The sequence below is a fragment of the Siniperca chuatsi genome, linkage group LG3 (assembly GCF_020085105.1).
Source record: "Siniperca chuatsi isolate FFG_IHB_CAS linkage group LG3, ASM2008510v1, whole genome shotgun sequence".
In the NCBI taxonomy this organism is placed as follows: domain Eukaryota; kingdom Metazoa; phylum Chordata; class Actinopteri; order Centrarchiformes; family Sinipercidae; genus Siniperca; species Siniperca chuatsi.
This window is the reverse complement of record NC_058044.1, coordinates 14,104,130-14,117,424: the sequence shown is the minus strand read 5'-3', so window position 1 is coordinate 14,117,424 and position 13,295 is coordinate 14,104,130. Positions and strand designations below refer to the sequence as shown.

At 36.7% G+C, this 13,295-nt stretch overlaps 2 protein-coding genes and 2 long non-coding RNA genes across 4 annotated transcripts; all 4 read right to left on the bottom strand.

Moving 5' to 3' along the window:
• Positions 1–211: 211 nt before the first annotated feature.
• Positions 212–960, bottom strand: LOC122873021. Its single transcript, XR_006377348.1, has 4 exons — positions 900–960; positions 702–767; positions 539–580; positions 212–391 (listed from the first exon to the last, which is right to left on the bottom strand). It is a non-coding gene; the product is annotated as an uncharacterized LOC122873021 (long non-coding RNA).
• Positions 961–6,976: 6,016 nt separating this feature from the next.
• On the bottom strand, positions 6,977–7,802 carry LOC122873016 (leucine-rich repeat extensin-like protein 3). The gene is made up of 4 exons (XM_044189243.1): positions 7,739–7,802; positions 7,586–7,649; positions 7,376–7,423; positions 6,977–7,282 (listed from the first exon to the last, which is right to left on the bottom strand). Exons 2-4 carry the CDS (start codon positions 7,637–7,639, stop codon positions 7,058–7,060), a joined length of 327 nt encoding a protein of 108 aa, XP_044045178.1. The 5' UTR covers positions 7,640–7,649; positions 7,739–7,802; the 3' UTR covers positions 6,977–7,057.
• A 303-nt stretch (positions 7,803–8,105) lies between these two features.
• On the bottom strand, positions 8,106–9,195 carry LOC122873013 (acid shock protein-like). Its single transcript, XM_044189239.1, has 4 exons — positions 9,146–9,195; positions 8,984–9,057; positions 8,790–8,864; positions 8,106–8,681 (listed from the first exon to the last, which is right to left on the bottom strand). The coding sequence occupies exons 2-4, from the start codon at positions 9,038–9,040 to the stop codon at positions 8,337–8,339; spliced, it is 477 nt and encodes a 158-aa protein (XP_044045174.1). The 5' UTR covers positions 9,041–9,057; positions 9,146–9,195; the 3' UTR covers positions 8,106–8,336.
• Positions 9,196–11,546: 2,351 nt separating this feature from the next.
• Positions 11,547–12,497, bottom strand: LOC122873019. The gene is made up of 4 exons (XR_006377346.1): positions 12,439–12,497; positions 12,277–12,350; positions 12,071–12,157; positions 11,547–11,954 (listed from the first exon to the last, which is right to left on the bottom strand). It is a non-coding gene; the product is annotated as an uncharacterized LOC122873019 (long non-coding RNA).
• Between the last annotated feature and the right edge of the window lie 798 nt (positions 12,498–13,295).

Sequence of the window (13,295 nt, the reverse complement as noted above, 5' to 3'; positions counted from 1 at the left end):
TTAATTGCTGCTTGGTGGCGGTATTGTTTCCTTCATGCAGCTTCTTTATTCTTGTATAACAATATTCAAAAAGGTTTGTCCCCATGTCAGCCTAAAACTGCACCACAGTATATTTTATGTTTCGCCCACTTATTTATAAGAGTATTTTTGTACAACCGGATATACAGACTATCTTAGACCATCAGAAAATAAAGACCATGAGGAAATTAAGTGCATTTTAAGGGTTCTTTATTGCTTTCATTTGCATTAAACCAGTAAGTTATTTATTCAGAGCATGGTAACATCATGGTTTTGCAAGCTGTTGAGACAAGTCCTTGATGAGCTTCAGGATCTGGAGCAGCTCAGTAAGCTGGGCCAAGGATAGGTTGTTGGTTTTGGTAGTGCGGCGTTTCTGTAGGAAAAAAAAAAACAAGAAGGTATACAAGAACTTTTTCTAATATATTTTCATTTCATCATTTCATCTCTAGTTCTCCCTTCTATAGCTGGTTAAAAAATGGCAGTTCAAATTAATAAAATTACATCCAAACTAAATACTGACCTCCTCACTTGAGCGCTTCTCAATCACATGGGTAGGACTAGCCTTTAAAATTAAGCAAAACATTTGAGTAAAATGGTACTCAAAGCAAACAGTTAGACTTCCAGAGTGTGTCCTCGTACATTTTGTAATTTTGTAAAATGAGTACAGAAAGTTTAAGGCTTACCAAAGAGCTGGAGACCAGCATCATGACCACAACCAGAGCAACAATCTTTACTCCAAATGCCTGCATCTAAAAAAAAAAAAAAAAAAAACAAACCAATTTGTCACATGTAAAATCACTGCAAATTACTGTTGCAGATGAATGCAAAGATCCTATCTTGGCCATGTTTGTATTGTTACTACATGTAGAATGTGTTTTTACCTTTCTGAATGTTTGGCTCTTACAGTTGTTGTACACAAACAACACTGTGATTTAGTGCAGAACCAATTTCCAGTCTGGCATATATAGTCTCTTCCCACCAATCAAAGATGACATGAGAGCACCTCATATGTTTTGCAATGCAACAATGGATTACAAAGCTAAACAAACATTTTTTTTGTAACCCTCGTGCCGCCATGTCAAGCAATTAAAATCATTGTTTGTTTGCTCTGCTGGTTGCATGTATTAATTTCTACAATGCCATCAAATACCCTGTATTTCAGAGAAAAAGGTGGATTCTAGTTCCCACTAGTTGATTGATTGTTTTGAATGATGAACAAGCCACCTGTTATGCAGCTAATATTTAAGTATATATACACTTTACAGACTACAGTATAAAAGACAAATCTCCATCTACCTTCTTCACTGTCACTTTCATGTTACTTGAGATTTTTGTCTTTGACTCATATTGCCACATTATTGACATCAAGGTATTGAATTGAAAAAGATTTGTTATATATTACGTGATATTCAAAATCACCCAGTGACAGTATGGAATAAAATGTAGATGTACAAATAGATAACTGTATTAATTACCTGTTTTAATGGACAATTATTATGATAACAAAAACTCACTATAACAATAGAAATTATGATAATAATAATCCTAACAATAATAGCCGTGATATTTAATTGTCATTACACATACAATCATAATAATAATTAAACATATACTAATAATGTAATAATAACAAGTGTAATTATAATTAAGTAATTGATGGTTAGGGCTTTAATGTTTACTATACTTAACGCTGATGTTTTCATACATTTTTTTCAGCACTTGTTTCTGTATGTTTTCCAGTGATGTATCTTTCAACAGGCTATGTCATACTTTTATATCATTTCATTTTAAGGTGTTTACTGTTGACCTCATTGCGTGCCTTACCATCTGTATGTTATGTAATTGTGAGTTGTTACGAGTTGTGTCATTATTTTGCACTGTGACCATGTTAAATGTTTATGTGGAATATTGTTGCTGCTGTGATGCAGCAGCTAACGGGGATCCAAGTGAGCAAACGAGCAAACTAATCATTGTTGGTATTTTCTCAAGTGAATTAAACTGTTGTCACAATTAGTCAGTAATGCAACTGTGCAAATGTTGACATTTATGACATTTTTCATGGTTAAAATTACGAGTTGGAACTACTTCTCCAGAAAAAATAATTCAGCTCTGTTACATATTAAACAAAATCATGAACTGGTTCTTTCCAGTTAGTAATTTATAGCAATACACATTACCTACACATAAGCTCATAGTGTTTCTTGCAATACAGTAATAGCCCAAAGACAATGCTCATTGTTTTATCTTAAAACTGTGCAAAGGTGTAAAATATTCACTTGCCTGACATGACACATGTATTAATAATAATGACAAATGTGTCTTAAAGAGCAACATGGAGGCTCATAGCATATAGTATATTGTTCAAAGTAATGTCACAGTTTTATGAGACTTTTGCAATAACAGCAAAGACAAATTGTGAACACAACATTGACATATCATCACCTTTTAAGTTGATATAGTGAACTTGTTAGCGAACAGTTGCTTATTTACACAACCAGCCGTTACGGAGCAACATTATCATTTATTTGGAATCACGTTTCTGGCCACCTGATGAATGTAAGTCCAATATTCACTCTCTTTTAGCTCTGTTTTTGTTCTCTTTACAAAATTATAGATTGACTGTAAACATACAGCTTGTTGTGCTGCTCCAAAGTAACCAAAGATCAAAGTGGAAAAACAGTGTAGAAATCATTTGTGAGTAATTCAATGCCAGGGAACAAACTGATGATCTCTTTAATTGGCTGTTTGGTTGTAGGAATGTGGGTTGACCTGGAGGAATGTGATCAGGATGATAATGTGTTTGGAAGACTTCATCCACACCCAAAGGTTAACAAATCTTTGATGAGTTTCCAAGGTCAGGGTGTCTGCACCAGCATCTGGCCTCGTCTGACAGGGACACACTATGGATGATCAACTCACATGTTCTCTCACAGCTGATGTGTGAGTCATCTCTGTGGCAATCAGCTCTGAAGTCAGAGGGAGGTGTTGTATTTCTGCCAGCTCACTGTTGCACATTTTGGGTTTAGGGGCTTTAAGGTCTCATTTCCTATGGCTTTTATTTTCATTGCTATTGCCATTTCTGTTTCTTTTTATATTTCAGTTATTATGAATCATACTGTACCAAACAAGTATTGTTTTACCAGGTTAAGTGTACCAGGTCCTGATTAGGGCCCCACAAGGGTCTGGGCCCAGTCTGGAGCTCTTGCAGACTCTCCTGACATCTAAAGAGAATTAGGTCTGCTGTACTTTGTGTTATATTTGTGCTTTATTCCTATTTGTGGTCAGGGATGCTGTAGAGATCAGGTAATTTCTCACCACTTGTAAGGAGTTATTATTGTATTCCAGCAGGTTAGTGTTTTTACTGCTACTAGTGTTATTTATCACTGAAATTCAATGTGTTATGTTAGCTATAGTCAAGTTGTAAAAGTCAATCTGGTTCAAACATGACTTCAACATGATAAAATACTACCAACATATATAAGTGCAAAAAACCCACACTGCATACATTTCCTTATCACTGAGCAGTTGTTGGAGAATGAAAGTAAAGTAATTCAATCTGCCATTCCTGCTCTCAGATCAGCACAGTTCATCTGTTGTCTCCTCGCGGGGTTCGAACAGCTGTGGTCTGGGTTGGGGTTGGTTTTGGGGTTGTGGTTGGGTTTGGTTTTGGGGTTGGGGTTGGGTTTGGTTTTGGTGCTGGAGGTGGAGGTGGAGGTGGAGGTGGAGGTGGCGGTGGCGGAGGGGCAGGAACGGGTGGTGGCTTCGGCCACAGACCAGGAAACAGAGGCCAGAAAGGGAAGGAAGGCCAGGGAGGAATAGGCTTGGGCCGAAAGCCCGGGTACCAATTGTCTCTCTGCAACAAGACAAAATAAACACAATAAATATTTTTTAAAATCAAAGTTGTTTTGCTTTACTCTTATTATAGTTGATAAATGCTAGGGTTGATTTAATCCTTACCTCATCACTGTCAGACTCACTGCTATAGTGATGAGAATTCAGTCTTACCTCATCACTGTCTGAATCACTGCTACGATCATGATGGCATTTCTGCAAAAGACATTAAATAAAATGCTGGTTTGTTTTTCATATTAGCTGAAACTCATTTATAAGTCATAAAAACAATAGCAATAAGTATTATTTTTGTTTGTACTTACAGCTACAGGGGAACTGATCAAGTAGAAAATCATCAGAAGAAAAAACTTCATCTCAAGGAGTAAGGAGTTATTATTGTATTCCAGCAGGTTAGTGTTTTTACTGCTACTAGTGTTATTTATCACTGAAATTTAATGTGCTATGTTAGCTATAGTCATCAACTTGCTGTATGTAAAGTTGTGAAAAAGCGAGGACAAATTTACATCTGTAAAAAGTTATTTTACAAGCTGTCCTGACATTGTGCCATTGTGTTTTCTGTCTGGGGCTGCAGGCATATCCTTGATACTTTACCACTACATGGTAAACCCATCTAGACACCATGAGCTGAGTGGTGGTTAGTTGGGTAATTGGGTAATAGTAATTTTATAGACTATAAACAGAATTGTTATGTGGATAAGAGAATCTCAGAATCTCAGATATTGACCTCACGACTCCCTGAGCGTTTGACTCCATCATTCTCGTCAGAGACCTTTAAGAGTGAAGAATCTCATATCACCATAATTTGCATAAATTCACATTACTTGCTTTTTATCTGAACTGAAAGCACCACAAACACATGCAGACTTTAAAAATACAGAACCTACAACATGGCAGGTCACAGCTGACATGAGCACTTACAGGAAAGGCTTAATTTAAGACTATGAAACACAGAACGAGGATTAGCAGGTACATTTAAGTTCATGTGAACTTTTTTTTTGTTTTGTATTTGTCCCAAAGGTGTGAAATGTGATGAAATTATGTATTTGGGGGGATAATCCTAAAAACTTCCACTGCCCATCCAAGAATCAAAACTGATCTCATAGCTATTGGGAAACAGTGGTGTTCACTGGACATGAATCATGTACACAGCTTTATGTTGTTTGTGCAGACTTCCTGAAAATAATTGACTGCACATTTAAAATGTCCTTTTACTAAAAAACATACTGCCAATTTACACCAGGATTATTATCTGGATAAACCAAATCAATGGTCCAAGGTAGCCGTTAGGGTATGATTTAAGACCTGCAAAGGGTTTCAGCTTGAGAAGCATGCAAGAATACTGAAATTAATGACTCACAATACAGAGTTTCAGTCCTCTGATCTTGATATGCTGTTTACGCACTGGATACATAAAGGTGTAAGAGATCACTTTTATAAAGAAAATAAACAAACAGAGAATAGTGAACCTAACTTGGTCAATATGATTTGAGATGAGTTTCTTTTATTTTGGTGTCATGCACACAAAATGAGTTCACAAGACACCAAAAGTACAGCTGCATTGGTGAAACATTTCATTTAATTACAAAATTATATTATACAAAATTATAGTTATTTTATAGCTTGGTCTTAAACAAAATATTCTGCTTTCTCTCCCAAGCAAATAAAATCTGCTACAAAAAAGGTTCCCTTCCTAAAGCACAACTCAAGTTTTTCATAATCATTCAGCCAAAGAAAATCAACATAACAGGACAGCAAAACAAAAAATGAACCTCATTCTCAATTTCACTTCGCTCGCACAACAAACAGTTATTTTAATGTTCAGGAAAATGAATGACAAATGGTTCAAATAAAATAATTTCAACTCATTAGCCCAGGGATAACCATGTGAAATGTCCCAATAAAATATCTTTTTAGTGAGTTTCTGATCAGACATCTTCACAAGTCTATTCCAAAGCCGAAGCATTTGACATTTGTGCCTGATGTTTGGAGGTTCCCATCCCATATCTCCACTAATGGCCAAAACTGAAGTAAATTTCTGGACTCCTAAAAAAGATCAACTAGCTCTATGATGCACAGTATTACAATTTATATGTTTACGTAAACCCTAAACACCAGAAGCATAGTCAGACACAAGACACAAACATGAATTATAGAGTTGTGCATAAGTATGGAATCCCAGATTACCACATTGTTTAACGTTGTTCAGTGTCGGTCTGAATTGTTATACCTCTGTTGAACTGCCTCAAATTATGATGATTATAAAGGCAAAGAATACTGAACCTGCTTCAGTCCAACACAAGACTTTATTGTTACGGCCAGGAAGCAGAGCAATATATGGAAAACAGTCTCTTCAAAGTATACTGAAGCACGCAGCTCGATAATATGGCCCTGGTATCCTATTCTTAAGACTATCCTCTCATCCTTATACAGCCACATCCTACAGGTCTAAATACCCCATCCTCATATTCTTATTTAGTCATGTTCTGTAGCTCTGGACTGCACACTGACTTTCTTAAGACTACAACATGATCAATATATAAAATAGTGGGGAAAATGGACTACATATATGTGCATAAGATGTAGCCCATTACATACGCCTGTCAACGAAATAAACTGTATGTATGTAGGCCTATCTATCTGTCTCTCTATCTGTCTGTCTATGTAATCATTTCTATGACAGCTTTCTATATGGCTTCATTAATGTGTCACATACATATGGGTTTTAAGAAAAACAAACATATTTGGTTCACGTTTTCCACTTATGAAGTTTTTTTTAGCAGATACTACAGAGAACACAATGATTTTGATCCACATGTTTAACTAGAATGATGAGTGTGAAAACACTCTGGTTAAGACAACATCATTTAAATTTGAAAAGAGAAAGAAACAGTTGTCATGACAAACTGACACAAAACAAAGTTGATGTCAAAAGTCTGTCATTCAATACTGCTTTGCATTCACTTATTGATCTCTGGTTACATTTCAGATTTTATTTGGTAGTGGCAGCTGTAGTAGTTGTAGCTGCAGTAGTAGTTGTAGTAGGCATTGCAGTAGCAAGAGAAAATCAAAACACATAGAGGACAAGCACTTATTTATACATTGCTTTATTATTTAACTTATTTAACTATGTTTAATGTTTATAGTAAGTGTACGCTAAAGTCAGGTTTTCCCAGGTCCCAGTCAGGTCTCATTTTCCAATTGGAGGGATGACAGGTGGAGGGATGACAGGTGGAGGGATAACAGGTGGAGGAATGACAGGTGGAGGGATGACAGGTGGAGGGATGAAAAATGGAGGGATGATTGGAGGAGGGACTGGCGGGACGACTAAAGGGAAAACAAAAGGCCGTGGGAATGGCACTGGAATGGGGACAGGAAATGGCTGGAACAGAGGTTGCATGTAGTTCAGGTTCATCTGTAAAAACACAGTGAAGACAAAAGCACTTCATACAGAGGTATATTGTGTAGTGTATGGGATTATTTTGACAGTGGGTTACAGCATACTCACCTCATCACTATCATCTGAGCGTTTGACTCGTTTCCTCTCCTCAGAGACCTTCAGATACAAATGATCTCAGATCAAAAACTCTTTTGACAGTCCTCAATTAACTGCATTAAGCATTGAAAGTAATACCACAACACCGCCACAGGAATTAAAGGACATGTGACTCATGGACAGATTTGAAGATTGTTGTTATTGTCGGTTTGATATACTTACAGGGATGGAGGAACACAATACTGTGAAGCACCAAATCAAAACCAGCAGTTTCATAGCTGAGATCCTTTGTAGAGCAAAAGACAAAAAGGGGTCGAGTTCAGCTGCTAATTTAACACATTATTTAAGAAAAATCGACCAAGGAAATTATCTTACCTTCAGTCAAATAATTAGGATTTTAACAATAGCCATGTACAGTGTCCAATTTTGCAGTGGTTCTCTATCTGTCCATGTCCACTTTTTAAAGACTTTTTTACCCCTCAGTCATCCAATCAGCTGTCAAAGTGGGCTGAGATTTTGTATTTCTATTAATGGTATGAAATGTGATGAAACCATGTATGTGGTGTCTCATTCTGACCACAGTCCTCACAATAGCCACACAGACAGGCTCAGAGGTGTTGAGAAACAGCTGTTGAAAGTGTTGAAACTGTCTATCTAATCATTTCTATGCATTCTACACAGCTTCATTCATGTGTCTCATACATATGGGTTTTAAGAAAAACAAACGTATTTGGTCCACATTTCCCCTTTATGAAATTTATTTGGCAGATACCATAGAGAATCACTGAGTGATTTTGATCCACATGTTTAATTGAACTAGAATGATGAGTGTGAAAACACAACATAATTTAATTTTGAAAAGAGAAAGAAACAGTTGTCATGACAAAGTGACACAAAACAAAGCTGATGTCAAAAATCTGTCATTCAATACTACTTTACATTCACTTATTGATCTCTGGTTACATTTCAGATTTTATGTGGTAGTTTTAGCTGCAGTAGTTTTAGCTGCAGTGGTTTTAGCTGCAGTAGTTTTAGCTGCAGTAGTTTTTGCAGGTGCTGCAGTAGTTTTAGCAGGTGCTGCAGTAGTTTTAGCTGCAGTTGTTTTAGCTGCAGTAGTTTTAGCTGCAGTAGTTTTAGCTGCAGTAGTTTTAGCAGGTGCTGCAGTAGTTTTAGCAGGTGCTGCAGTAGTTTTTGCAGGTGCTGCAGTAGTTTTAGCAGGTGCTGCAGTAATTTTAGTAGGTGCTGCGGTAGCAGGTTGTGGGAAGAGGAGACGAATGAGCTGCATCCACTCCTGAGTAGTAAGCTGAGAGGAGGAACCCTTCAAGAAAATCAGAAACATTCATTGTCAGCAGTGTGTTTTCTAAGAAATTTTACAGTAATTGACATTCAGGTGTGTTGAATTTTGGAGGATAGAGAAAACACTCACCTCATTTGAATCTGAGCCAGAGTCAGAGTTAGAGTCAGATCTTGACCGAGCAAGTCGTTTGTGCTCCATGTCCATCTGTAGAAAATTCACAAGTCACAAGTTTGATATCGCCTACGTTATACTATTACAATAACAGTAATGGTATCAACATAAAACAACACTATCTATACTGACTATGAGAATGTTCCACTTACAGGATGAGCCAGAGCGAGGCTCAGGAGGCATCCAAGCACAAACACTACCTTCAGCATGGTTACAGTGATCGCACCTGTTGAAAAGAAAATAATAAATCAGCAAAATCTCCATTCCACCAACCTCACACAAAAAATACAGAAACAAAAGATTCATATAAATACCTTCAAGTCTTCACAACTTCAGCAGACTGTCTCGCAGATGGTTGAGGAGGTTGTTTTAGTGTTGCTCTGAATGTTGAGCTTTTCTTATATACAGTCACAGGAGCGGGTGTCATCTCATTAGCATACGGCATTGTTGGGAAATTGCAAATTATTAGGAAATCTTCCACCTCCACATTTCAAGGTGAGGAAATAGGTAGGTCAGGTAATGATCAGAGACACACCTGAACCGAATGATAGGTACAATGTATTTAATAATTCATATCAGAAAGAATGTATTATAGTCAATTGGATTTATCTCAAATTTGAATACTCTAGAGTATTGGCTCATTTTGGTAATCTTCTGCTGACTTTTTATGCATCAATTTTAGTCTTTGTTTAGCTCCTTTTAAAGTGTCCTTATCCCACCTGCATGACATTGTTTTATTCAGCACAAACCCAGCTATGAGTCTGACTTATCATTTTTTCAATTTAAGTGTAAAGCAGCCAGGGACACAAAGTACAGCAAAAATGATGCAGGCACCTTTAAAAAATGTATAAATAATTAGTGATGATCACTCAAAATATTACCATAGTACAGTAATGCAGTTTAAGGTTGTAAAAAATATTGGTTCATTATTTATACACACAAATAAGACAGATACAAAAAAGAAATAAAACTATTATATCACTTGTCCCAACTCTTTTTCGTGCTTTTTCCATTGAAAGTCTTTGTATAAATTGATGGTTTACAGACCAAAGAGATGATGTGTGAAAGCTCCAAATCAGGACTTTCAACTTGTTTTCTCAGCTTGTCTCTAGATGATATATAAGTTATGTCACTATTATTAAAACATGCTCAGTGTCTTCACCAAAGAATAGATGGACTCCAGAGGTAAGTGGAAAGATTTGGAATTAATACAATTTGATTTACCTGCACAATCTATATTGGGTAGTTCAACACCAGCATTATTATCTAGATAAAAACAAATCACTGGGCTTAAGGTAGCCCTTTGGAATAGAAACTGATTGCTCTTTTGTCTTACCTTTACCTGGGCAAACCCAGACACACTCACGGCTCAGGATGAATATCTATTTAAAATACACTTGGCTGCTAGCAAGAAAGCCATCACATGGAAATGTCTGCAGCCAAACCCTCCAACAAAGGACAACTGGACTGCACACTGACTTTCTTAAGACTACGAATATGTAAAAAAGTGGGGGAAATGAACTACATATATGTGCCTATGAGATTATGACGCATTACATATGCCTTCGAAAGACCCTTTTCCTGTAAGTATAATGTTGCCCATGTCAACTCCTTCTTTTTGCCAATAAAAATGTCAATAATAATAGAGGTGCACAAAAAAATGACCAATAATATTAATGATAATGTAACAATGCTCGGCTGACATTCAACAATTAATAAAAACTGTTTCCATTACAATTAAATGATGCTATTATCTGAAGCAAGTTGTAATCAATACATATCTATTGATTCACAGACCTTTATATGGACTAATAACTGAAAAAAGTCAGCTTTTCCTTCCACAAATGACTTAATTCTATTTAATGGACAGTAAGCGGCAACCTGACATTATGTACTGTATAAATATAATGGTCTTTATTACTGATACTGATATATGTTCCTTAACAAGAGAGCAGAGATGCTTATAGCAATTAGAAGAAGGCTTTGTGAGGATGCATTCATACGTTTGTTGGGAAACTTTTATTTTCAGATGTAGCAGTTTTCAGCACTACACAGCCTCTAAAAATCTAAAAACACCCGTAGACAATGTATGATCACTCCATGTAGAAGCTTTGGTTATCTGAGTAAGTGGCAACAGTTAGTAAGTGGTTATTAATTGGTTTTAACAGCATGTGTTGCTGTGTCAAGTGATGGTATTGCAAAAATAAGGTGAACTAAACTAGTGTTTAGACAAACACAAAAATTAAAGAAACTATAAAGTTTTCCCACTTCTAAGCTGTCACTGATAACTAGTTTTACCATTTGAAAGGAGACCTCATACACCCAGCAGTGCTGTTTTAAGCACACTTGGTTAACATTGGAGAGCTGACAGTGAAGGTGTCCATATCAACAATCTAAAAGTCTTATTTCATCAGCAACTGCAAACTCATCACATATGGATATGCTGACATGAACGTTATGGTCCCAAACAGCTGTGACTAGTATAAAGTATTTCCATGTGAAATGTGATGAAACCATGTATGTAGTGGCTCATTCTGACCACAGTCCTCACAATAGCCAGATAGACACAGGCTCAGAGGTGTTGAGAAACAGTGAAGGTGTTGAAACTGTCTCTCTATCTAATTATTTTTATGATACACAACTTTCTACACAGCTTCATTCATGTGTCTCATACATATGGGTTTTAAGAAAAACAAACATATTTGGTCCACATATTCCATTTATAAAGTTTATTTAGGAGATACTACAGAGAATACAATGATTTTGATCTACATGTTTAACTAGAATGATGAGTGTGAAAACACTCTGGTTAAGACAACATCATTTAATTTTGAAAAGAGAAAGAAACAGTTGTCATGACAAAGTGACACAAAACAAAGCTGATGTCAATAATCTGTCATTCAGTACTGCTTTACATTCACTTATTTATCTCTGGTTACATTTCAGATTTTATTTGGTAGTTTTAGCTGCAGTAGTTTTAGCTGCAGTAGTTTTAGCTGCAGTAGTTTTAGCAGGTGCTGCAGTAGTTTTAGCAGGTGCTGCAGTAGCAGGCTGTTGTGACTGGAGGTATTTCAAAATTAACTGGAGCCACTCTTGAGTAGTCATCGTAGGGATGGGGGAACGCTTCAAGAAAATCAAAAACATTTGTTGTCAAATATACAGCAGGGGAGTTTCTTATGAATTTTACAGTAATTGACATTCAGGTGAGTTGAATTGTGGAAGATAGAGAAAACACTCACCTCATTGGAATTTGAGTTGGAGCCAGAGTTAGAGCCAGAGTTAGAGCCAGATCTTGACCGTGCAAGTCGTTTGTGCTCCGTGTCCATCTGTAGAAAATCCACAAGTCACAAGTTTGATATCGCCTACGTTATACTATTACAATAACAGTAATGGTATCAACATAAAACAACACTATCTATACTGACTATGAGAATGTTCCACTTACAGGATGAGCCAGAGCGAGGCTCAGGAGGCATCCAAGCACAAACACTACCTTCAGCATGGTTACAGTGATCGCACCTGTTGAAAAGAAAATAATAAATCAGCAAAATCTCCATTCCACCAACCTCACACAAAAAATACAGAAACAAAAGATTCATATAAATACCTTCAAGTCTTCACAACTTCAGCAGACTGTCTCGCAGATGGTTGAGGAGGTTGTTTTAGTGTTGCTCTGAATGTTGATCTTTTCTTATATACAGTCACAGGAGCGGGTGTCATCTCATTAGCATACGGCATTGTTGGGAAATTGCAAATTATTAGGAAATCTTCCACCTCCACATTTCAAGGTGAGGCTAATCATCAGAGATGGAAACCACACCTGGACAGTATGATATGTAGCATTCATTTAATTGCTCATATCAGAAATAATATACTACAGTCCATTGGATTTTACTCAAATTAAAATCTGAAAGTAGAGTTTTTAGAGTAGTTTAGTAGTTTAGTAGTTTTAGTATAGTAATTTTAACATTTTATAGTATCACTGTTATGTAGGCTATTATGTTTATATGATTATTATGTATGTTATCACTAATTTGTGCCTCCCTAACCCTATCCCCTATCCCCTTCCCCCATGGCCGCCCACCATTGAGTCTGGTTCTGTCCAAGGTTTCTGCCCTCTTAAAGGAAGTTTTTCCTTGCCACTGTCGCCAAATGCTTGCTCATGGTGGGATTTGTTGGGTCTCTGTAATTAATATTATAAAGAGTACGGTCTGGACCTGCTCTATAGGAAAAGCGCAATGAGATAACTTCTGTTATGAATTGGTGCTATATAAATAAAATTGAATTGAACTGAACTGAATAGGCTCAATCTCTTCCTTCTCCACCATTCAGTATTGGCAAATCAGAAAAATAGATGCCATACCTGGGACTACCTGGTCTTATGATTACAAACAAGTGACTTAGTGGCTTAGGAGGTAACAGGCAACACCCAATGAAGTGTGCATTTCTTTTTGCTTCCTCTTG

Excerpts from the sequence above, each read along its gene's own strand:
- LOC122873013 (XM_044189239.1), bottom strand. The coding sequence starts at position 9,040 with ATGCTGAAGGTAGTGTTTGTGCTTGGATGCCTCCTGAGCCTCGCTCTG. Across the intron at positions 8,865-8,983 it reads GCCTCGCTCTGGCTCATCCT|ATGGACATGGAGCACAAACG; the intron begins GTAAGTGGAACA and ends AATTTTCTACAG. Across the intron at positions 8,682-8,789 it reads CTGGCTCAGATTCAAATGAG|GGTTCCTCCTCTCAGCTTAC; the intron begins GTGAGTGTTTTC and ends ATTTTCTTGAAG.
- LOC122873016 (XM_044189243.1), bottom strand. The coding sequence starts at position 7,639 with ATGAAACTGCTGGTTTTGATTTGGTGCTTCACAGTATTGTGTTCCTCC. Across the intron at positions 7,424-7,585 it reads TATTGTGTTCCTCCATCCCT|GTCTCTGAGGAGAGGAAACG; the intron begins GTAAGTATATCA and ends TTGTATCTGAAG. Across the intron at positions 7,283-7,375 it reads GCTCAGATGATAGTGATGAG|ATGAACCTGAACTACATGCA; the intron begins GTGAGTATGCTG and ends GTGTTTTTACAG.